Source organism: Takifugu flavidus, chromosome 19 (assembly GCF_003711565.1).
Source record: "Takifugu flavidus isolate HTHZ2018 chromosome 19, ASM371156v2, whole genome shotgun sequence".
Taxonomy (NCBI): domain Eukaryota; kingdom Metazoa; phylum Chordata; class Actinopteri; order Tetraodontiformes; family Tetraodontidae; genus Takifugu; species Takifugu flavidus.
In genome coordinates, this window is record NC_079538.1 from 1,792,612 (window position 1) to 1,816,511 (window position 23,900).

General features: G+C 47.0%; 2 protein-coding genes across 2 annotated transcripts; one reads left to right on the forward strand and one right to left on the reverse strand.

The window, feature by feature from the left end:
* The first annotated feature begins 7,041 nt into the window (after nt 1–7,041).
* LOC130516232 (trichohyalin-like) lies at nt 7,042–8,690 on the forward strand. Its single transcript, XM_057017139.1, has 2 exons — nt 7,042–8,360; nt 8,449–8,690. The coding sequence occupies exons 1-2, from the start codon at nt 7,662–7,664 to the stop codon at nt 8,506–8,508; spliced, it is 759 nt and encodes a 252-aa protein (XP_056873119.1). The 5' UTR covers nt 7,042–7,661; the 3' UTR covers nt 8,509–8,690.
* Nucleotides 8,691–19,787: 11,097 nt separating this feature from the next.
* On the reverse strand, nt 19,788–23,759 carry ppil4 (peptidylprolyl isomerase (cyclophilin)-like 4). Its single transcript, XM_057017419.1, has 13 exons — nt 23,603–23,759; nt 23,247–23,314; nt 22,934–22,998; nt 22,742–22,859; nt 22,473–22,615; nt 22,302–22,398; nt 22,043–22,159; nt 21,836–21,960; nt 21,681–21,747; nt 21,019–21,130; nt 20,858–20,954; nt 20,270–20,387; nt 19,788–20,196 (listed from the first exon to the last, which is right to left on the reverse strand). Exons 1-13 carry the CDS (start codon nt 23,670–23,672, stop codon nt 20,071–20,073), a joined length of 1,323 nt encoding a protein of 440 aa, XP_056873399.1. The 5' UTR covers nt 23,673–23,759; the 3' UTR covers nt 19,788–20,070.
* Nucleotides 23,760–23,900: the final 141 nt, after the last annotated feature.

Here is a 23,900-nt window from a genome sequence, read left to right on the forward strand (position 1 = left end):
TCTCACTTTTCAGAGTAACCCTGATATTAAGAGCGTTTACAAAGTAGCTTCTTAGCTGACAAAGTAAACCTGAACAGAAAGATATAATAGGCGATCAAGCAGTTATTCTTGAATATTTGCACAAAATAAACCCCACTTCAATAAATCTTAAATAATGCGACTCTTTGAACTGGGGGTTAATGGTGATGTTGCACACCTGTTGTTCACCAGCTCAGCTTCATCTTTACCCCTTCAGCTGGAGATCACCTGTCCAGAATGCTGGAGGAAATCTGAAAGATGGATCTCTACATGTCAAATGTTGTGACAAATAAGGCTGATTTTAAAGGCATCACCTGGGGCCCTGGGCAGGCTGGGGGGGTGGAGGTTGGGACAAGTGTGGTGGCAGCAGGAGAGGTGCCCGGACGCCTCCTGAACCCTGCCATATGGTGCTAATTGATGTCTTCCACCTCAGTGATGTTAACAGATACATTTCGATTCATTTTCATTCATACAGCGTTGGTTGCACTCGTCCCCAGGGCCTGACTACCTGACCTGAACATGAACGTGGACACGGCCGTCCTAACGGAGGGAGGAAGCATCAATCAATCAATCAATCAATCAATCAATCAATCAATCAATCAATCTTTATTTATATAGCGTCCGTTCCAATCAAAATTGTTTCTAGGTGCTTTCCAGAATCCCAGGGCCTGACCCCCAACAAGCAACAGTGGCAAGGAAAAACTCTCCTTTAACAGGAAGAAACCTTGAGCAGGACCAGGCTCATGTAGGGGGACCCTCCTGCTGATGGGGGGCTGGGTAGAGAGAGAGGAGAGGAGAGGAGAGGAGAGAGAGGAGAGGAGAGGAGAGGAGAGGAGAGGAGAGGAGAGGTGGTGAGGTCAGGTGAAGACCAGCTTAAAAACCTGTTAATTAGGAGCTTATCTTCTGACATGGGTATATATAGCAGTAATTGCAGTCACCATCATCATCTTCAGCATGGTCTTCATCATCACCATTATCATCATCATGGTCTTCATCATCACCACCATCATAATCACCATCATCACCATTATCATCATGATCTTAATCATCATCGTCATCACAATCTTCATCATCATCATTACCATCAAAAAACAAAGTCCCATGTTAACCCTCTCTAGCGTCCCAATAATCAAAACAGCAAAACAAGCATCCTAAAGATGAGAATGATCAACTACTTAGTTGATCATTCTCATCTTTAGGATGCTCATTCCAACTGATAACAAATTCGATCCTAATTAAACCTGTTTCTGCTCCATAATTTATTCGTTATTCATTAAATGTTTTAGATCCTTTATTATTCCATTTATCATTTCAGATACAGTCAAGACTGATGAGCTTTAGTGACCAAGATAAGATCAAAGTGGATTTGTGTGTGTGTGTGTGTGTGTGTTGTGTTCTTCTCCTTCATCTTCTGAGGGTGTGTTCCCTACAGTGTTCCCTATGTTGCTCCCTACACTGCTCCCTACACTGCTCCCTACGCTGTTCCCTACGCTGTTCCTTACAGTGTCAACAGTTCAAAGGTTGTACATCCACCTGTTAGCTGCGGACGTTATACTTAGCAAACATAGTCATCACAGAAGTGACAGAAGAGCAGCAGGAAGTGGCATAACGTTCCACCTCCAGCAGCAGCGACACGTTCCACCTCCAGCAGCAGCGACACGTTCCACCTCCAGCAGCAGCGACACGTTCCACCTCCAGCAGCAGCGACACGTTCCACCTCCAGCAGCAGCGACACGTTCCACCTCTAGCAGCAGCAACACGTTCCACCTCCAGCAGCAGCGACACGTTCCACCTCTAGCAGCAGCGTCACGTTCCACCTCCAGCAACAGCAGCACGTTCCACCTCTAGCAGCAGTGACACGTTCCACCTCCAGCAGCAGCAACACGTTCCACCTCCAGCAACAGCAGCACGTTCCACCTCCAGCAGCAGCGACACGTTCCACCTCCAGCAGCAGCGACACGTTCCACCTCCATCAACAGCTCTTCCTGTCTGTGCTACACTATTCACATCTGGCTCATCTTAAATAACGCGTGACACTCGATAAGAGACCAGATGTTTCCATGCTAGCACATGTGTGCAGCTCCGTGTTAGCCGCAGGCTACAGATGCACCGATTCCTGTCAGCTGTTGGTCAACCACCGAGCAAAGACACAAAATATGGCTTTGATCTGAGTTCACACTTGACTTGACAAGCAAGTTGGAGTTGGAGTCTATTCCACCTGGAACAAACCTGGAATCAAAGGCTGACTGAAAGGCTGTCGGCGAGAGGTGGCGTCTGCTCTGGTGCGGCATCACCTGTCACAACATTCCACACCTGAACCGCAAATGTGAGCAGCCAAGCTTAACATGTGGGTTTGGACCCCTCTAGGGTTCCCTCCCCATTCCTTCTGGTACTCACTGAGGAAAAACACTTGTAGAACCCAAGTCCTGATGAAGGGTTGATGCAGGACGTACATGGAGCCTCCAGAACAGAATCCATCTCACTCTAGAATCATCATGTCATCTGGAATCACTTTTTTCTCCCATAAATGTCTTTCACGTGCTTCATTAAAGCTCTTTCCTGCTGAGGTGAAGCTACACTACAAGTGTGGGTCCAGCCATTGATCATTTTAGAATAAGATTAACCTAAATCCCACGTATGTTCGTCCACGGGGGTGGTTTAATATTCTTACATCACAAATGTCAATGTGGAAAAGGAGAAATGAAGAGTTCCATCCTCGGGGACCCTGACTCAAGGCTCCTGTGCTCCTTCGTGTCCCTGCGTTCCTGGTTTGAGAATGGCACCCTCACAGAAACTGAAGCATTGATTCTTTCCATCAGCTGTTCTGCTGTTATCAAGTGACCACCAGCAAGGACATTTTCAGGGTCCCAGAAACACCAAAGTGAAGATGAAGTCAAATTGGTTTTGCTTCATAGGCGTCAGCACCAACAAAGCGACAATAATGGAGAGTGTGGAGGTTCTCTGTGTTTGAGACCCTGGCTGGGATAAAAAAAAGTGGGCAATTTAATTGAATTGAAATTAGATGTGCATTATTCTCACTCTGAGAGCAGCTGCACAGCTGAATGGAAAAGTCGTCGGAGGGTGCTCCACAATGAAGTGTGAATTCTTCTAAATGATAATCTGCCAAGTCTAATATGCATCTGGTGATGGAGGCAGAGCTCCCATTGATGGACGGACTGCCGAGGGTGTCTGAAATGTCATTCTGATCGTCAGGATGATTATCTCGTTAGAGCTGAGCTCCCAGGATGGGCACGGGTAAGTGAGCAGCAGGGCCTGCATAATGTTGGAGAGATTAGAGCAGAAATGGAAACCAGTGTGGGTGGGAGCCAGCTCCTGGCTGGGAAGTGAAGCTGACACGGAATCTGGGCTGGATGGTGACACAGCAGGTGGAATTTCATCAAGTTCCACATCAGAGGTAATCTTGGACTGGGCTCACTATCGAGGTACGCACGCGGGCCAGAGCTGAGATGGTCTCCACGTCACGCAGCCTCAGCTGGCTCCCCACAGTCCAGCTCGGACCAGATACTGACTCGCTCTCCTCTGGTCTCAGCTGGACGCTCCTCACCAGCACAAGTGAGGCCTCTCCATCTGGTTTGGTACCACAGCATCAGGGTGAAGCCAAAAAAGACCCTGCGGAAGCACTCGGGACTCCCCAAAAGACTCGCAGTAACCAGCAGGAAGAAAAAGCAGCAACCAGTCCTGGAACCAGTTGGTTTGGGATCGGCGCTGTGTCCGGCGAGCGTCTCCTAATCCTCATGAATCCTCAGTCGTCATGGTTACAGTCTGATTTTGGAACATTGTGGGAGTCAGAGGAAGAAGTCGGAGAGTAGGGAAGTGTGGTATTTCCAGCCAGCTCTCATTAACATCACCGTGGCGACAGAGCGCCCTGAACTGTGAAACGCATGATTGCTGCTTTTAGGATCTTTTGACCTTCACTTCACGTATGAAACTTCCAATAAAACAACAGGAAGGTGAGATTTCCCAAACCAGGAGAAAGTTGCTGGGTGACTTTTGAAACCTGCAATCTGTTGAGCATCAGAAGTACCTGTGGATCAGCTACAGACGCTACCTCTAGCGGGGTGAAACTCAGGTCACCCCACAAGTATTTCATGTGTGTGTGTGCGTGTGTGTGTGTGTGTGTGTGTGTGTGTGTGTGTGTGTGTGTGTGTGTGTGTGTGTGTGTGTGTGTGAGCCACGCACCTTCTACTGTTGTAATAAATCCAGCAGCTCTGCATTATTCCTCTCACACTCTCCTCTCTGCCTGTCATTTCCTCCACAAGCCTACATCCTCAGCACGGTTGCCATGGGCACCCTGGAGTTCAGGATTTTCCTGTAATTTATTTTGTAGGAAATGGATATTATAAACATACACACACATACTGTGTATACATATAGAGTCAGGCAGATGATTTGGTTTGCAGCAGGTTTTTGCCAGATTTCTAAATCTTTGATTTCTTCTTGTACCTTGTGAGGCCAGCTGATTCCTCAGATCTTTCCCATCATTAACTCTCCCTGCAGCCTCTGATTGCCAACTTCTCTCCTCCTTGCATCAAGCCCTCCCTGTTCCTCCCGTTCAGGCCTGAGTTCTGAGTTTGCAGCGCTAATTGCGGCTCCTGGAGGACTCGCTCCACCAGCAGCAGTCAGGCCACGGGGACCTTCTGGTTTTAAGGCTCCTCTGAGCCCACTGATCCCCTTTGGAGGTGTAACCAGAAATCTCAGTCTGCTCCTAATTCTGCTGCTGACGCTCCAGAATCCAGCCAGAGCTGCCTGATCCACATGGAGTTGGAGTCTGACTGTAATATTTACTGCTACTCCAGAAAAGGACTGATGCTTGTTCATGTATGTGGTGGGATGGTAGAAGTAGGAGCACCGTGCCCTGTTGTATATTTGTGGGTTTTATCATTTTAGCTCATTTTATGCAACATTCATGCAGGTTTTGATTTATTTTCTATTCCTTTTATTATAAAAATGTGTTTTATATTATTCTGCTGCCCTCATAGAACCAACAAATCAAATCAATCTTCATATATATATATATATAGCATCTTTTACAATCAAAATTGTTTCAAGGCGCTTTCCAGAATCCCAGGGCCTAACCCCAGACAAGCAACAGTGGCAAGGAAAAACTCCCCTTTAACAGGAAGAAACCCTGAGCAGGACCAGGCTCATGTAGGGGACCCCCTGCTGATGGCCAGCTGGTAGAGAGAGGAGAGGAGAAGGAGAGGAGAGGAGAGGAGAGGAGAGGAGAGGAGAGGAGAGGAGAGGAGAGGAGAGGAGAGGAGAGGAGAGGAGAAGAGGAGAGGAGAGGAGAGGGAGGAGAGGAGAGGAGAGCTAAGATGTTAACCTAATGATTAGACGACCCCCTAACTGGAACTGCAGAATTAGTAACAGTAAGCTTTTTCAAAGAGCTAGGTTTTAAGCCTAATCTTAAAAGTAGCGATGGAGTCAGCCTCCCGTACCTGGACAGGGAGCTGGTTCCATAGCAGGGGGGCCTGGTAGCTAAATGCTCGGCCCCCATTCTACTCCTAGAAACTCTGGGAACCACAAGTAGACCAGCATTCTGAGAGCGGAGCGGTCTATTGGGCTGGTAAGGTATCACTAGCTCCTCCAGGTAGGATGGAGCTAGGCCTCTGAGGACCTTGTAGGTCAAAAGAAGGGTTTTAAAAATTATTCTAAATTTAACGGGCAGCCAATGAAGCGACGCCATTACAGGAGTCATGTGATCTCTTTTGTCAATACCTGTCAGAACTCTGGCTGCAGCATTCTGGATCAGCTGGAGGCTTCTTAAAGAGTTGTTTGGACACCCTGATAATAAAGAATTACAATAGTCCAGCCTGGAAGTAACAAATGCATGGACTAACTTTTCAGCATTATGTCGCGTCAGTAGCTTCCTATCTTTGTGATGTTCCTCAGATGAAAAAAGGCACTTCTAGAGAGTTTTAATGTGTGGAGCAGCAGGGGTACATACCCTGCAGCAGGGGGCCGATATACAACTACAAACAGAAGTGGCTTTTCTGCCTTCCAGTTCAGATGGGTGATGCCAAGAGTCAGGCTTTCAAATAAACTGGAGCCATATTTTGGTCTAGGATTAATTAATAACTTGGAGTGATAGATTGCTGCCGCTCCCCCTCCTCGACCAGTAACACGAGGAATATGATAATTAAGATGGGTAGGAGGAGTAGATTCATTTCAGCTAACATACTCCTCCTTCTGAAGCCAGGTCTCAGTAAGACAAAATAAATCAATGTGGTGATCCGCTATCAGGTCGTGCACTAACAGGGATTTACACAAAAGAGATCTAATATTTAACAGTCCACACTTAATTGTGATATTAGTTTCTCCAACTTGTGCTTTGGTATTAATTTTAATAAGATTATGGTGATTGACCGCTCCCCTGCTCTGTGCTTGGTGAACTTTTAACCGTGGAACAGAGACTACCTCTATGGTGTTAAATATGTTATTGTTGGTGGATGAGGGTTCTATGGAAGCAGCAGAGAGGTGTGTAAGACTACAACTCTGCATCCTGGTCTGGACCCTGGATTGTCAGGTCACTTTGGGTCTAATAAAATTAGCCAAATTACTAGAAATGAGAGAGGCACCATCCCGTGTGGGATGGACACTGTCTTTTTGTGTACTTGCACACCGACTATGTTAATTTTGGTGACCTCCGACTGACGAAGCCGGGTGTCGTTGGCTCCGACGTGAAGAATAACTTTACCAAATTTACGTTTACGTCTCGCCAGCAGCCGTAAATTTGCTTCTATGTCGCCCGCTCTGGCCCCCGGAATGCACTTGACTATGGTCGCTGGAGTCGGCTTCACGTAGCGCAAAACAGAGTCACCAATTACCAGGGTCGGTTTCTCAGCGTGTGTGTCGCCGAGTGGGGAAAAGCGGTTAGCCACGGGAAGCGGGTGGTGGTGCACCGTGGGCCTTTGGTTTGGGCTACGCTTCCTACCAGCCGCCCTGGCTAGCCGCCTGCTGCCGGGGGACCGCTAGCTGAAGCTACGCTAGGCGGCTCCGCAGCAGCTAGCTAACTCCAAGCTGCGGAACCGCGCCTCAAGCTCGCTAAGTCTCGCCTCGATAGCCATAAATAAACTACACTTTCGGCACCTATTCCCTTCATTAAGGGAGGCAGAGGAGTAACTAAACATTTCACACGCTGAACAGACAAAGACAGGTGAAACAGACGGTGAGGCCATGCTAACGCTGATAATCGGCGGAGCCCTGCATTTGTTTAATAGGGGTTATTTCTCACTGTTATCAGGTGACTAGAATGTCCCAAGTGTTCAAATTTTAAGTAAAGTGAATGCAACACTAAGTGTTCAATTTTAAGTAAAGTGAATACAACACACACCGTGCACAGTGCAACCAACGAACATTGAGAAGACAGGAAGTGACGCAATACGTTACCCCGACGCAATACAGTTGGCCCTCCAACTTTATGCCAACTTTATTTTAAGTTGCCATTTTAGTCTTTGATCTCCTTTATGTCATTGATGTCAAAATTGTTCTTTCATGTCAGATCAATGAAATCAAAGGATCAAACTGAACTGGCAGATCAAACACATCAGCTCTACCTCTTTCAGCACACGCCTGAGGAGCTCGACACTCTTGTACCACACTGGTGACCAGCAGACGCATCAATGGCACAGAGAGGAACTCAGCAGCTGAAAGCAGAGCAAGAATCATCAATGGAGACTCGGAGGGAAGAGGTCCAGCAGCTCAGAGAAGCCCTAGCAGAGAAGGAGGAGCAGCTCAGCAGGGTAGTGAAGAGGCGACAAATGAGAACTGTGGCCCATGTGGAGGCCCTGACCCTGCTGAACAGCACACAAGCTGCTCTGAAGGAGAGCGAGCTGAAACGTGCTTCTCTGGAGGAAACCCTCCACAGCCAGCAGCAGGAGAACGACAAGACACACAGGAGAGAGCTGATGGAGCAGGAGGAAGGCCTGAACCAGAAGCTCCTTGTGATCCAGGAGGAATTTGAGAGGAAGCTGGAGGAAGAATCACAAAGGTTTTATGAAGAGAAAGAAGCCTTGAGGCAGCAGCTCTTTTTTCAAGAAAATAAGTTCCAGAAACTTCTTGATGAAGAGCAACAAAAATATAATGAGAAGATCCTGCAAAAAGAAGAGTTGATGAAGCAGCAGCTGTTGACGAAAGAAGAGAACTTTAACAGGATGCTGGCTGATGTTCATCAGCGGTGGGAGAGGACCGCTCAGACATGGGTCCAGATGAATGAAGAGCTAGAGCACAAGTTCCAGGAAAGCCAACGTTTCAGGCAACATGCGGAGGAGAAGACCAAAGAGGAGATTCAGAGGCTCTCTGAAGCAATCCTCCAACTTGAGGTGAGATGCTTTCGCCTTTGTTCCTCTTCCAGAAGATTTCAGATGATGTTCAGTGAAATCTAAAACACACTCTCTCTCTTTTCTGCAGCTTCAAGTATCAAAGAAGCAGGAGAAAAAAACTTCTGTAGATGGGTCTGGAAAAAGATGAGGTTCTGGAAAAAATGAATGAAACAACAATTCCAGAGCTCCCAAAGAGCTCCTCCTCTTCCTCAACATCCTGACCTCCAGCGTCACATCCTGTCTTCAACCGTTTTATTTTACAATATAATGATTGTTTATGTTCTATGTTTAGATTTTTGATGTAGAAACAATAAAACTCAAAGTAAACCACCAGATTGTAGGTGTTGTAAATGACAGCTTTAGATATGGCTTCATTTCATTCCTTGAGTCAGTTGGTTTCCTCCAGCAGATAAACCAACCAACTCATAGCTTCAACCACACCCTAGATCTAGTTCTGACTAATGGTGCTGAGGTAGAACATGTGTCAGTGTTCCCTCAGAACCCAGTCCTGTCAGACCATTCTTTGATCACTTTTACATTATGATTAAGGATTCTTCTATCCTCAGAACAAAGTCTTACTACAGCAGATGTCTTTCAGATAATGCTGTAGCTATGTTTAAGGAAGTGATCCCTGTGCTGATCCCAGGACCACCGTGTGTTTCCCCAGGGATCAATCATTATAATCTTAGCCCTGCTGAGGTCGACTCTATTGCTGAAGGTGCAGCAACCTCACTGAGAATCACGCTTGATTTTGTTGCCCCCCTGAAAAAGAAAATAGTAAATCAGAGGAGGTGTGCCCCCTGGTATAATTCACATTTCAGGACCCTCAAGCAGAAAGTGCGAAGACTAGAAAGGAAGTGGCATCCTTGTAAAATAGACAGCTATCATGTAGCCTGGAAAGACTGTCTGGTAGTTTATAAAAAGGCCCTTCGCAAGGCTAGAACAGCTTATTTTTCTTTAATTGAGGAAAATAACAACCCCAGGTTTCTTTTCAGCACTGTGGCCAAATTAACCAAGAGTCACAGTGTTTTAGATCCACGTATCCCTTCTTCCCTTAGTGGTGAAGACTTCATGAGCTTCTTCACTGATAAAGTTCTAGCTATCAGAGAAAAAGCTAACCAGGCCATCCCAACAACTGGACCATCACCAGATGGCCTGCAAATTCTTGAGAAGGACATGGACATGAGCAAACTGGTATCTATCAGATAAATATGATCTAAACCAGTCTAGTGCTGTCCCTTTAATCCCAATCACATGAGAAGCTCATGAAGTCTTCACCACTAAGGGAAGAAGGGATACGTGGATCTAAAACACTGTGACTCTTGGTTAATTTGGCCACAGTGCTGAAAAGAAACCTGGGGTTGCTCTTATTTTCCTCAATCAAAGAAGAAAAATAAGCTGTTCTAGCTTTGCGAAGGGCCTTTTTGTAAACTAATAGACAGACTTTCCAGGCTACATGATAGCTGTCTATTTTACAAGGATGTCACTTCCTTTCTAGTCTGCGCGCTTTCTGCTTGAGGGTCCTGAAATGTGAATTATACCAGGGGGCACACCTCTCAAGAGGAGAAACTAAGATGGAACTGTAAGGTGCTGACACATCTTCAATAGCTATTAAAACCTAAAGAACACATGAACAGGTAGACACATTAATCTTATTAAACTGCATATTTCATGGAACAGATCCATCCTCCAGCTAATTTGATCAGTTAGAACCATAATTTGTTCTCAGCTGGATTCTTTTGTTCTTTGGTGCAGATGAGGCAGAACCGTAGCGGTGCTGCAGGGTCGCTGGAGAACTTCAAATGCTAAACTGATGTGGGTGACTGTAGAACTCACCCTGCAGAGGTAGGTCAGCTTTATATATCAGCGTCTGTTCCAAAGTAAGGTCCAGGAAGAACAGGAAGAAAGGGGAGACCCTCCTGCTGATGGCTGGGTAGAGGAAGGATTGCTTTTGTTCTGGGGTCCGGCACAGCACGGAGGTTGTGGCGCATAAGCACATGGGATGGCTGGTTCAACTCTCAAGGCGTGAACGTGCAGCAGTATAGAGGTCTATCATATCTAGGTGTCCTTATCCGTCACTTGGGACCTGTTTGCCTTAGGTGACCCTATCAGGGGCATAAGAGTCCTAGAGGGTTGTCCTCCTGGGAGCATAAACATGTCCTGAGTCAGCTACGTTTTTCTGCAGGTCCTGTCTAAATTTGAAAAACTGTGTGACACAGAAGACAAAATAAGGCCAAGGAGCTCAAATTCTTGCTATTAAATTGCCATAAAAGAAATCTGCTCACTGTTTAAATGCCCATTTCAGCCGCTGATAGAATCCATGCGAATTCATCCCAGGGTCGTCTACGAATGCTAAATGAATTCAGAATAGTCCAAGCTTCGATATGAGTTGGGTCTGCATGTGAGATTTGTAGATGTGACCGTTGTGTTCGGCCCATATGGTTCCGAGGTGCCTCTCATGACTCACTCTGCCTTCATGTTTGCTTTTTAATGACATTGGTTGTGAATGAGTCTGAGCATATGTGTAACCTACAAAAATCTACATCCACTTCAGGAAAACCTTCTCTCCCCCCACTTTTAATGGTTTTAATGGAGAGGTGTAGAAAAAGACAGTTCATTGTTAGAAACACAAGGTTTCCTTGTGTGTTCGGTGTGTTTTGGGGCCCTGTTTCTCCTCGGCAGACGGGAGCGGAGGCCTGTGGATGTCTGCCACCAGGGGCAGCTGAAGCACCTGCACGTCTCTGTGGACAGCTGCCTGTGTCTCTGCCTCCGCAGCGCTACCAGGCTCCAGCTAAAGCTTCAAAGGTCACGTTTGAAACGGTTCCGAGCAACTTTTGCATGCTTCTAAAGCAGGTGCTTCTCTGGCTCATCCAGACTTCTCGAACCACATCTCCCAGGCTTTAAAAGGACCTGAGGTCTAAGCCTGAAAACCATGCTGAAATAATATCATACACAACGTGGTGGATCTGCTTTAGGTTATGTGGGCCCTGCTCAAGGTTTCTTCCTGTTTTTCCTTGCTTGTTGGGGGTCAGGCCCTGGGATTCTGGAAAGGGCCTAGAGACCATTTTGCAGCCTTTCTCAGTCTATAGGCCTCATCAGTTTGGACAAAGTATGGGATGTATTTTTGGTACGCGTGTCAGCCCCCAAGCATGGAATTGGCAGCTCATCTTTCATGGGGAGACATCTTCCTCAGCCCTCTGCAGCTGTCAGCGTGATATCCTCCAGAGAGATAAGGCACGTCTGTCCTCTCGAATGTAAGTCTGTCAGGCCCAGAGGCAAGAGAGCAGCGGTGCTGACCAGCAGCGCTAATAAAAAGAGCTTCTCTGTATCTGCCTTTAGAAGAAGTAGCCATGGACTTTGCAGCGAACTGCATTTGAATAATTTAAAGAGGGCATCCGTGACTTTTGATGTACGGCGCCTCATGCAAATGAAGCAGAAGATAGGTCCCAAGAGATATGCACCCCTTTATTCTTCACGCCAGCTTTTTATTTTTTCTTTCTTTTTAATGAATCGAATGAACTCTTCATGCTCCCTGAGAGACTCCCCCCTGATTTGCAGTGTGGAGTCAAACTTCTCTTCCTCCTGCCTACAGAATGTAACTGTGTGCAAGTGTGTGTACGTGTGTGTAGGGGTTTCAAACCAGTGTGAGTCTGCAGAGTGAGATCTGAGTCACATGACTTAAATGTGTGCATGCAGGACGTCCTCTTGTCCAAATGTAGCAACGTGAATAACAATCATTGAGCTGTTTATGCTTGTTGGCTAAGCTTTAGTAGAGCAAATGTGAAAATGTTGGATTAGCATCAAGGTTGTGGCTCGTAAATAGATTAAAATGAGCTGAGGTGCATGAGGAGCATCGTGAGGGATCCAAGAGAACTCGATCCACAGTGGTTTCCTCGCTAACATCTATGCGCATGGTTAGCAAACTTCTTTGTAGCACGAAGGACGTATTCCTGCCTTACACCTAGCGAGTGCTGGGGTGGGCTCCAGCACCCCCAAGCCTAATTAGGAATACGTGGCGCTTCAGAGATAATGGGTGGGTGGATTAACCTTATGAAGACTGTAGAGGTTACGTAGATAAGTAGCTCCCATATCTCCCAGTTACCTGACTGAGTGACTCCCGATGAACTCCTGTGGTCCATGTAAGTGGCAGCTCCGCCGTGGGTGCCACCGCTGCTTCAGAGCTATGAAAAATAGATCCAGGCTGAGTAGATGAACAAAGATAATGGCTTTAATGTGAATCAGGTGTATTGGCAAGAGATTTCGTTTAACTCGACATTCTTTTTGGGTTCACCGGCATCCATCAGCCCTCCCATAAAAGCGGCCGGGAGTCTATTTGTGGATCCTTAGACCACAGGCTTTTCTCACCATGCAAGGAAGATCCGAGGTGTAGTCATGCATAAACATGAAGTCTGAAAGTCTTGCCACGGTTCTATGTGTTGATGCAGAAGCTGCGGCGAAACAAAGTGCTGTTAAGAGTCAGCCTTTCCATTCCTGATAGCTAGCCTGCTGCACCACATGTCACATATACTGGCAGCTAGCATGGACAGACTGGACAGACTGGCACACCAGAGTGCTCTTCTGCTTTGACCTGGAAATAAAAACTGTTCCACTGAATTGCTGAACTGGGTTCTTCTTTAACTTATGCAAGTGTAATCTAAGATGTCATAAATGCATCACAGCCTTTACAAAATACTCTCAAACTTGGCTCTTGTGGTCCACAGTGTCCCAGTGTGAGGTCCTGGGGTCCTGGTGGCTGCTGAGGCCGTGTCCTCTGTGACATGTAGCTCTCCTGATGAGGGGAGGCTAATGGGTCTACTGGGTGGAGGCAGGCTAGAGCCTGCTCAGAGTGGTTGAGTTGATGAGAGGGGAGTGTGAATACAGTCCCTCTGTCCCCCCTCCATCTGTCCCCCTCCCTCTGTCCAAACATCCCTCTGTCCCACTGTCTCTCTGTCTCCCTGTCCCCCCTCCCTTTGTCCACCATCCCTCTATCTCCCTGTCCCTCTGTCCCCTCTCCCTCTGTCCACCCATCCCTCTGTCTCCCCTCTTTCCCCCTCCCTCTGTCCAACTATCCCTCTGTCCCCCTGTCCCTCTGTTCCACCAATCCCCCCATCCACCTACCATTTCAATGTTACAGAGGTGTCATTTTTCCTGCTTTCAAATTTGTCTTGTCAAGTGAGGAGGAGGAAGAGGATGATGATGATGATGATGAAGATGAAGATGATGATGGTGATGAAGATGATAATGAAGATGATGGTGGTGATGATGCAGATGATGGTGGTGATGATGATGAAGATGATGATAATGATGATGATGGAGATGAAGTTGATGGTGCTGATGATGATGGTGCTGATGATGAGGGTGATGATGGTGGTGATGATTTTGGTGATGAAGATTGTGATGTGACGATGATGATGATGGTGGTGAGGAAGATGATGATGATGATGATGATGATGGTATGTGCATATTTCCGACACTCTGAAGTCATAAAACAAGTCTTTTCCACCCCAGCAAATCTTCGGCAGTATTTTTGATGTGACCTGAAAATTAAGCAAGTGAAATGAGCCCAGAGCTGCTGAGACCTTTGAAGCCTCTTTAGCACCACTGGAGCTCCTTGCTGAGGGCAGAACCTATGCACGTGTCTCCTTATCTCATGTTGAGGGAAACTTATTTAACATCGTGAAAGACGTGTTTTCTGTCACAATACAGTAGAATAAATGTTGTTTGTGTCAAGAACACCTACAACTAGCTAGCACAGATTAGCATTCCTGGCAGAGCCAGCAGGGCTTATTGGCACAAGTTGAGGAAGGTCAGTGAAGCCACCAGGAGCTGCTCCACCATAGCAGATCCCTCATGCTCACTCCACAACGTGTATTTAAGAACCCGGGTCTTTGGGTCAGAGGGAACTCAGGTCTTTGGGTCAGGAAACCGAGCTTGGTTTCAGGTCAGGTTATCAAAATCAAACCCTCCTGCAGATGTTTGCTAAAGCAAGCTAACGAAGCAAATGCTGGAAAGAACAGCCAATAATGAGAGATGACAGCCAGACAGCTGGACAACGACCAGCCAGCTGAGGGTCACAGGCAGGTCAGAGCTGCGCTGACCTCGTCTCTTCTCATCAGCACGTTAAATTGAGTAATTCCAAAAAACAAAACAGAGTAATGGCCCATTTGGGTGGGAAGCTGCTGCTTTTAGATGTGAGAATTTTGACTCTGTCCTACAGAACCACACTTTGGACTGAAGAGCTTTGGAAGACTCTTGTGTCAAAGCTGCTTGTTGCGTTCTTGAGATGATTTCATCTTTTAGCCGCTGGCAGCTTTCAGGGGCACCTGGCTGGAAGATAGGTCAGAGGTCGCTGTGCCGGGAGCCTGCCTGAGCCTGAAGGTGTGAGCTGTCGTGCTCCAGCTTCTTGTCTCAGCAAACCCAGCTTAAAGGCAGAAAACAGATCAAAATGATCATTTAAATATTCCTTTGGTTTGGAAAAAATCCATTTACAACTTTTTTCTGATTTCAAAGCTCAGCTAAAGGCTACTGATGAGCCTTTAGTCTCATAAAGCATTTAACCAAGGTGCTATCAAGGGATCCCTGCTGCTGTGGATCCTTCAGAAACACACATGGGTTTAACTGAAGCAATACAAAAGTAACATTAGGGGGAACTGAATAAACACTTTATGTCGCGAGTGTCTGCTACATAAGACAGCCTTTTGTAGCGCAATGCTTTAGTGCCATCTGGTGGTCGCGAGCAGCACAGCATCGTTATAAAAGAAGGACGTTTTCTAGTTTTTGACATATTTTAAAATTCTTATTTTAAATCTTTCCACTATAACAGCCATGTATGTTTATCTCTACTTTATGGTCACATGTCACGTGTAAATGGTGGATGGGGATGCGTTGAGGCTACTGTTTAACTGTTAGCCACCATAAACTCAGGTGCTAGCCTACATGCTAGCCCCAGGCCGCATTCTCTGTGTCAGTATTTTTGGAGCAACTTCTGGAAACATTATATCTAAACAAAGTGCAGAAATCAGCTGTGACAGCTGAGTGGGACAGATTGAGGCCCACAGCTGTTGGGCTCTAAGGGACACAAAACCATCTGGAATTTCAGGATTTGTGGAGAAGAATATTAATTAAAAAAGAGATTTTATTCATTCTGTCACTTGTGAATAAATGTGCCTGTCTCACGACCAACCAAAGAGAGCTTCAGATAAACTGTCGTCACTTTAGCAGCTTGAAAACCAAATTTTGATCCACTGTAAATCTGCAATGATGTGCACGGATGCTTGAGGCCGCCTCTCCTCACGGACACGTTCCCTTTACATTTTAACAGCTTTTGTTTCCTCGGCTGTCCAGGACTGAATAATCAAGACCATTGGACAGTATGGTAGAAAATAAAGAGAGCAGGTGTAAAATGTTCCAGGCCCCCCAGGTGCAGGAACCTATTGTCTCATATCTCATCAAACATTTTACAGGTGTTAGCAGGTAGATGGGAGAAGAGAGGAAATGTGTATCAGAGTTGAATCAGAAGAGGAAGATCAGCAGATATGTTAGTCAAGGAAAGAAGGGATGTGGATCAGAATGGACAAGTCAGAGATGGTAGCAAGATGGTCACCTGGCTCAAAAGGCAGGTTCAGGTGTTTCACACCTCTTTGAAATGAAAAATTGTGGCAGTGTTACGATCCAAAACGGTTTACTTTTATAGTCACTGATATTGTGGGAAGTCATGTGGAAGCTACTCTGCATTACATCATCTCAGCTAATGCTGTCAGTCATCCAGGTAAACGAGAACTCTTGGCTAAGAGGACTGGGCTTCCTTTAGTGTTTAAAGATGTTCACCTTCAGTTCTAATCTCAGCGTGACAGACCTCCTGACAGCTACTGAATCAGCCATTCAACGCAACAAACCAGCAGAAACAGCAGAACAATTGGACTGAAGATATCAGCAGCAGCAGCACCACCTAACCTGGCAGCCCAGGAGAGAAAGGCACCACCAACACTACAAAGGGCATCCCAACTTTACAATGGCTTCAATGGCTGGAGAAGGACCAGGTCATTGACAGGAAACCACCCTGCTGAAGACACTCCATGTATCTATGTCCATGATCCATGAGGAAGGCATCCCCCTCGGACCAATCATCAGTAGTTTTGGAGAGCGGAGCAGCATGATGAGAAGTCCCTGGACTGAACTGAAGAGATACGGACCGTCAAATAAGGCACAGAGGACACCATGGTTTCCTGGCTCTTCACCTGCATCCAAACTTCAGACGCAGTTAGCACATTGAAGAGACGACTCTTCCAGGACAACACGTTCTCCGACAGGACTCAACTGTCCCCAGACCACATTCTGCTCAGCCTGTCTCACCACACCTGCTGTACTGGGCTGTGACAGGGCTCACTGGTCATGATGGAGTCACCCGGAAACAGGGGGAATAGTACACATGCATGGAAAAGCATTCAGAAAGCCGGCAAATTTAGAGAAAAGATTGTACACTTTCGATATCCAAATCCTGCCACAGGACCAGAAAGAGAATAGATAATGGTCAGAACCAAATGCCATACAGAGGGACCCCTGAGAAGGTCTGAAAAGTTCAGATACTCAGGATCAATATTTGATGGAAAGTGTATTTGGAAAGCCTTTTTCAAAGTGTTTGAATGCAGGAACGTTTACGATCTAATGAGATACGTGTTGATGTTTGAGGGGGGAGCAAATAAAGAGGCACTCCTGTCCTTAAGTTTAAGTAAGTAAGTAAGTAAGTAAACCATAATGACACCAGTTGAATGTGTTTATGGCCAATCCAGCATTGGGTCAGCCTGACCAGTGTGGGAAGGCCGATTTGTTGGTCCTGGCCATGCGGTGTGGTATTGCTGTGTCAAAAATCTCTTCAAAACAGTGAGTGAAAATCTAGAGTAGTGGAAGGGTTAGCTGAGAAAGGCCTTGAGTTAAGTGGGTCCCCGAAGAGGCTAATAGTGTAGCTGCTGCCTCTTCGACCATCAGCCCCTCTGTTCCTGTGGTGGAGGTGCAGGTTAGAGGTAGTTGGGGGTACTCCTCAGGTACAGCAGGCAACAGAGAGAAAACCAGTTACATTCAATGGAATCCACTCCTGGTTCCAAGATGGAAGCTAGGTTGAAGGTAGAGGGACAGGAATAAGAGAAGGAGTACCTGAAACTGAAGAAGCTGGAGTTGGAGGCAGACACAGCAGTTAGGATGCAAACAACTTCACATGTTCCTCGTTTTAATAGATTGGCACCTTTTGACCACAAAGCAGGGTTTGACATGAGTCCAAATCACAGTTGAGTTGCGAATCACAGGTAGAGACTTGCTTCACTGTGTTTGTTCCAGAGCCACTGCATCAGCATTAGCTAAGGGGCAGGACACAGGAAGCTGGTTTGTCTCTTGCTGCTGTTGCTGGTTCATAAAAGCGATTGTGCCATTTCTCAAGGGTTTGGAGCATTGTCTGAGAAGGCCAAGGATCAGGGTGCGGTCCCCATACTGTGACAGTCATTCGTTCTGCCTCTGGGTGAAGATAGAGCCAGTCATGAGAGCCGTGGTAAGAGGAATTGTTTAGAGGAATGAGTTTTGAGGCAGCACTTCGCCACCGTGTTTATGTAAAATCAAAACTTGTGGGTTTCTTTTCAGTTGCTCTACATGTTTCTTCGATGGGGTCGACTTGATTATGGGCCTCGCTGGGGGAAAAGTCTATCCAGAGGTCATGGAGGTTCCCCTCACTGGGGCGTGAGCCTACTAAAACTGCAACATCCAGATTTAGTCTGTGGAAGTGTACTAACCAGAGCTCAGTCCTGCCATTTAACACAGGATCTTCTGCCTTGACTGAGGACAATTCGCCCCAATTGGTGAGTCTAGGAAGTGTTTCCTCATAGAGCCTGAATCATTGAATAAAACTGTTCTGTTCCAGGTGAGACCCTGGCACTGCCTCGCCCTTATCGTAGCCCAAAAGAAGGACCCCTCTCTGGTAAACTGTTCTGCGGCTGTTGGTGTCCTTATTCAGTCAGACTTACTGGATCTGCTGCTAAATCTGCCCCATCTACTCAGTTCTTTGGTGATGTGCCCTTAAACTAGTGACCTCCAGCATGTGGGTGGTGCTGCTCCCATCTTACCACAAAAAAAAGGTCACGAGGACTGAAGTAGACGGGCTGGTAAAAAATGGGTTAACCATGCCTAGTTGCAGTCCCTGGAGTCAACTGTCCACTGGCTCTGGCTCCAACGATGTGCTCCAGTTCTGCCCTGACTTCAGGATGATAAATGTTTCCTCTTGGTGCACATGGAGGACTGTGTAGACAGCATCGGTCCTGCTTCATTGATCCCTGGCCCAAGCTGGACCACCTTAAAGGGTCTTGGCAGGTTCCCTTAATGCCCTCCATCATCCCAGTTTTTGTGATGATGCCTCAACTGCTGGGTGACGGCCCACATTGTAGTGTGTATTTAGGGTAGTGTATTCTGACACCTGGGTAGACCATGTTTCTTGCTAAAGCTGACCTGACTCTTAACCTAAATCAGGAAAGCTTTGGTTGTTTACTTGGGTGAACAGGTGGGTCTCAGGAAAGCCCTTTGGGTGGAGGCGTGCCAGCAGTCTTAAACTACCCAGTTCCCACCAGCAGGTGAGAGGTGCATCGTTTGGGACTGGATCACTGGTGTTTTTATAAACTCTTCAGTGGTTGTGGCCCCTCTTCCCATCTGTGCGGCCCCAAGGTCCCAGTCCCCTTTGTGTGGACTGCTGCGTGTTGGCAGGCTTCAAGGATGCCAAGTCTCTCCTTTGTAGCGCCCCTGTTCTAGATGCCCCCAACGTTTCATTGCTTTTCAGTTCAGAGGCTGATGGTAGCACATCTGGAGCTGGTGTTGCTGCAGGACTGGTAGACTCCAGTTCTCTCCCAGTCACTCTTTACACCCATCACACCTGCTCAGATGTGTGAGAAGAATTATTGTTGTTATTACTATTATCGTTTCAATGCTATAGTAAGTATAGTAAGTTGATTTAGAATGTTTAATTAAAAGGAATGTATGAGTGTTTGAATCAAGTATTGAAGCTGTTAGGTACCCAGCACTGAGAGGTACCATGTTCAAGGACACGAGGAAGTCGTAAAGATAGAAAGAGAAGGAATCATGAGGTCAGATTGACATAAATCTTGTGTGCACCAAATAAAAGAGGAGAGTGAGCAGCAGACGGACGGAGTTGAGAGAGGAAGCTTGAACTGCTCGTCAGCTCTCCCTTGCAAGGCCTCCTGTTGTTTGCGTGGTTGATCTGAGTCTAGTGAACGAACAGCGCGGGTGACCAAAACATCACCCTCACAGATGTTAACCACCAGCAGTGTTTTGGGCTTTGTTGGCCCAGGGATGCGACACCGAGATCAACCATGAAAAGGAGCCGACGCCGTGGTGGCCGAAGCACTAAGTGGTTTCACTGGAGAGAACTGTGGGAACTTTACTAAAACAGTGATCTCATTTATTAAGAAGACAGAAGTGACAGAAACACAATCGCCCAAACAGTTGGGGAACCTTCCGCTTTTCCTTCCACGTGTTCGAACAGTTCATCACCAACAGCCATTCAAACCTGAGAGCAGGAAGCTGAGCTCCTGCAGCTCCTGCAGCTGGAGCTCCTGCAGAAGTTGCAGTTCCTGCAGCTGTGGTTAATGAAGGACACCTTCAGAGCATCATTTTAACGACCATTTTACTAGAGCAGCTGAAAGCAACAGGAGATTCCTCTTTATTTTCTCATCTTCTTGGAGCTGTGATGACTCCTCTCTCCATGTCTGGAGTCCCTGCTGTGGTCGTCCTGTCTGTCCCTCCCCTTGGAGCGCTTGTGTTCTCTGTCCCTGGAGGTTGAGCGGCGCTGAGAGGACAGGACAGAGGTCATTAATGCTGGTCCTCCAGCGTCACCCGCCCGTCCTGTGTGCCAGTCATACCTTGTGCTTTTTGGATTTCCTGCCGTCTTCATCATCACGATGGCGGTGCCTCTTCTCCTTGTGCTGAGGACTACTCTCCTCTTCTTCCTCCTCCTCAATTAGCAGGTCATAACTGGAACTTTCAGGTCTGTTATGGAAATTTCCCGTCTTTCACATGTGATACAACATTCACGGCTGCCGCCACCCATCGCTACGGCAACAATGGTGCAAGAGCACCTCTGTTCAGAGGTAAAATGGCAGTTGGGGCGTGACAGGAAGGAGCTGGTGGTGGTTCTACTTTGCGGTTATTTCAGACCTTCCTGGTGCCGTCTTACTGGATGTTGTACTGTTGCACCCATCTAACAGAGCTGCTTCACTTACTGCCTAAAGGTTCATCTAAAGTGGGCCACCCTGGTTTAGGAGGCCCAGCAGGACTTTACAAGTTCGGGCTAAGCTTCATTGTATGGTGGAACCAAAGCATCCAAGCCTGGTTCTTTACAGAAAAACATCAATTGCAAGTCCATACGTTTGTGTTCTCCTTTCAGTCTGAACATTTTGGGTGTTTTGGGGGGGGACTTTAGATGTATTGCTAAAAGCACTGAAGGATACTCTTGTTGAGACCTGGCCTGATCTTTGAAAGCGAGTTTTGAGCGGTTCTCCGTGCTCTTCTCATAGTCCTTGAAGTCTTCTTTAGTGTACTTCCCACCTAAAAGACACATGGAGTCAACAACAGCCAAAGGAATCCAAGCAAAGCTGCTTCTCGTGGCTACCTTTGCCTTTCCATTTGATTTTTGACACAGACTGGCTGAAGTCCACGTGAATGCGCCGGTCATCGATCAGCACGTTGTCCATTTTGAAGTAGGCCTTCTCACAATCCTCCTGCTACAGGGACAGAAATAAAACGGGTCATTCAATTCATGGATGTTCAGACATTTGATCCACCTGCATCTATATAACAAAAGACTGAAGATGATGATGAGTCCAGGTGTAAAGATCTTACAACTAGACTAGATCGACAATGTGTCCTGGTTTTCTCCATGAGCTGCTCCTCAAATGTGAGCTGATCTTCATCCAAGTGCTGCTAGTGACGAACATAAGGTGGCTAAAATAATCCTCACACTTAAACTTGGATGAGAAGAACCATTAAAAGCTGATGGTGCTGGTGGGAACCTGTGAGAGTTACTGAGCTGAGAGAAGCTAACTGGAGTGTTAGCATAGCTGGAGTCTTGTGGAGAAGATGAGGGTGGAGGTGGACCAGAGCGACTTTGACTGATAAAAACACTCAGACTTTAGGAGTTTCTCCACACAAGAAGAACAGGCTTGTGTGAGCCAACCTTCAGCAGAAGAGCTTCCAGAGGATCCACCATCCAGATCTGGAGGCTGACCTGAAGCTCTGCTGACAGAAGGAGAGCAGAGGAGGAACAGGACCAACCTTTTCAAATTCAATGAAAGCGTAACAGAGGGAATCTCCTGTCTTCCAGTCTCTGATGACCTCACAGCTACACAGGAGAAAAGCACCATGAGAGTTTGTCAGTATCACAGCTCTCAAGCAAACACCTGAACACACACAGAAAACAGAAAAATCACCTTTTTATGGAGCCAAAACGGGAAAAGATGATTTCCAGGTCCTCGTCCGTGGTGACGGGGTTCAATTTGCAGACAAAGAGAACGTTCTCAGGAGGCCTCACATCAGCATCAGGGAGATCTCCCACCTACAGCAGACAACAGATGTTTGGTTGGAGAACCGCCTCACATCGGCGCTGGTGTCCAGGGGTAGCGCGATTTGTCCCTCACCATTTCCAGAAGAATCGCCCGGGTCTTTGCTTCTTTTTCATTTAAAATCTCCTCCAACTCTTCACTTTCTTTCCCTTCGGCATCATTGATGGCCTCGTCAGCTCCGATTCGTCCACTCTGCGGAGCATGAACAGTCTTTAGAGTCAGGAACAAATGGACTAAAAGTGTCCCACTAAGTGCTGCTGCGGAAGACAGGACGTGTTCCTCCTTCCTACCCCATGAGCCCCATGTGTGTCCAGGTAAGAGGAGCAACACTCACGTCTAGCTGTTCTCTGGTGGGCTCAGGGGATCGATCAGGAACGGGCAAGTCAGGAGGGTCATCAAAAGGATCCTCCAGGATCACCGTGTGATTTATCCTGCAGAGACACCAGTTTAAGTGTCAGGTCTGATCACACCCGCTGACGCGCCGCTGTAACGCCGCCGCACCAACCTGACATCCTGGAGAGGGATAAAGTCCTTGTCAACAAAGGTTTCGTTGATTTTGGCCAGAACGTCCAAGCCTTCAGACACCTCCCCAAACACAGTGTGGACGCCATTCAGGTAATCCAGGTTTTCCCCCGTTGTGATGAGGAACTGAGGACAGGAATGAAAGAGAACTTGTATGAACCAGGAGACAGCGGGCAGACGAGCCTGACCGGGCCACCACAGCGAAAACCACCGAGTACTTGATCGGTGATCAAGTGATGGTGACGTGGTTACCTGGGAGCCGTGCTGATCGCTGCCGTTGTTCACCATGGACACCGTCCCCTTCTTCCTGTGCTTAATGCGGGGCACCTTTTCTGTGTCAAAGAAGCGGGCCTGGTCTCCGTACAGTAGGCTAAACAGGAAACAAGAGAGATGCTGTCCTCTGTACCGCCAAGAGAAGCACGTGATGAAGATGCCTGAGCAGACCTGAAGACGGACTCTCCTCCTCGGCCTGTCCCACTTGGATCACCCGACTGCATGATGAAATCTCTCTGAAAAAGGGACAAACACATTGTTACAGCACGTCTAACGGTGTGTCTATAGACGACTAGTTGAGCATTATGTAAATATTCATACAAATACATGAATAAATGTTTATAACTATATGAATAAATGCTAGTGTATATATGCGTGTGTGTGTGTATGCATATTTCTATACGTATATGAGCAAATGTTCAGATAAGTATATCAATAAATACATGAATCACATATTTAACCAAGAGCTGTGCTGCATCTGTACCTGAACATGGTGAACCAGGCAATAGTTGTAGTATTTTATTTTGCACAACTTTAGAAAATTCAGGCAGCCTGTAAAAAGAACACATATTAGAAGAGTCATTTTATCATCACGTTTCTGTAATATCCTCAATAAAGGTCCCTTTTCCCACTGAAGCATCGTATCTGAAGCAACTCGTCCTGAAAATCACACCTATTTTGTACTTTTACCAGGAAAGAAACTCCAAATCGAGCAACTTTATGGGTTCAGAGGAAAATTCCGCCAGCGCCGCTTCACACGCGGATAACAAGCAAATCCCCCCGACGCCGTTCGGGAGGCGTCGAGCCGGTGATGTGCTGTTCTGAAGCCTCATTTCTTACATTTTGGCCGCTCCTCGGTGAACAGATCGATAACAATGTCCCCCAGGGTGGTTTCCAGGAGCACCGCCATTGTTCCGCCGCCGCTGCCGCCGCTTCTTCGACGCTCTAAGGCGGGTAGCAAACCGGCTCGTGGGCGCACTACCGCCACCAGCTGGGCTGTGGGAGGAACGACCAATTACATGAACCACTAATATGTCATATATTCCAGATATGTTCGAGAGTAGGACTCGAGAGATTACTGGGTCGGGCGGTAAATTATGGACTATGACTCTGACTGGGTTTTATGTTTTATTCCGAG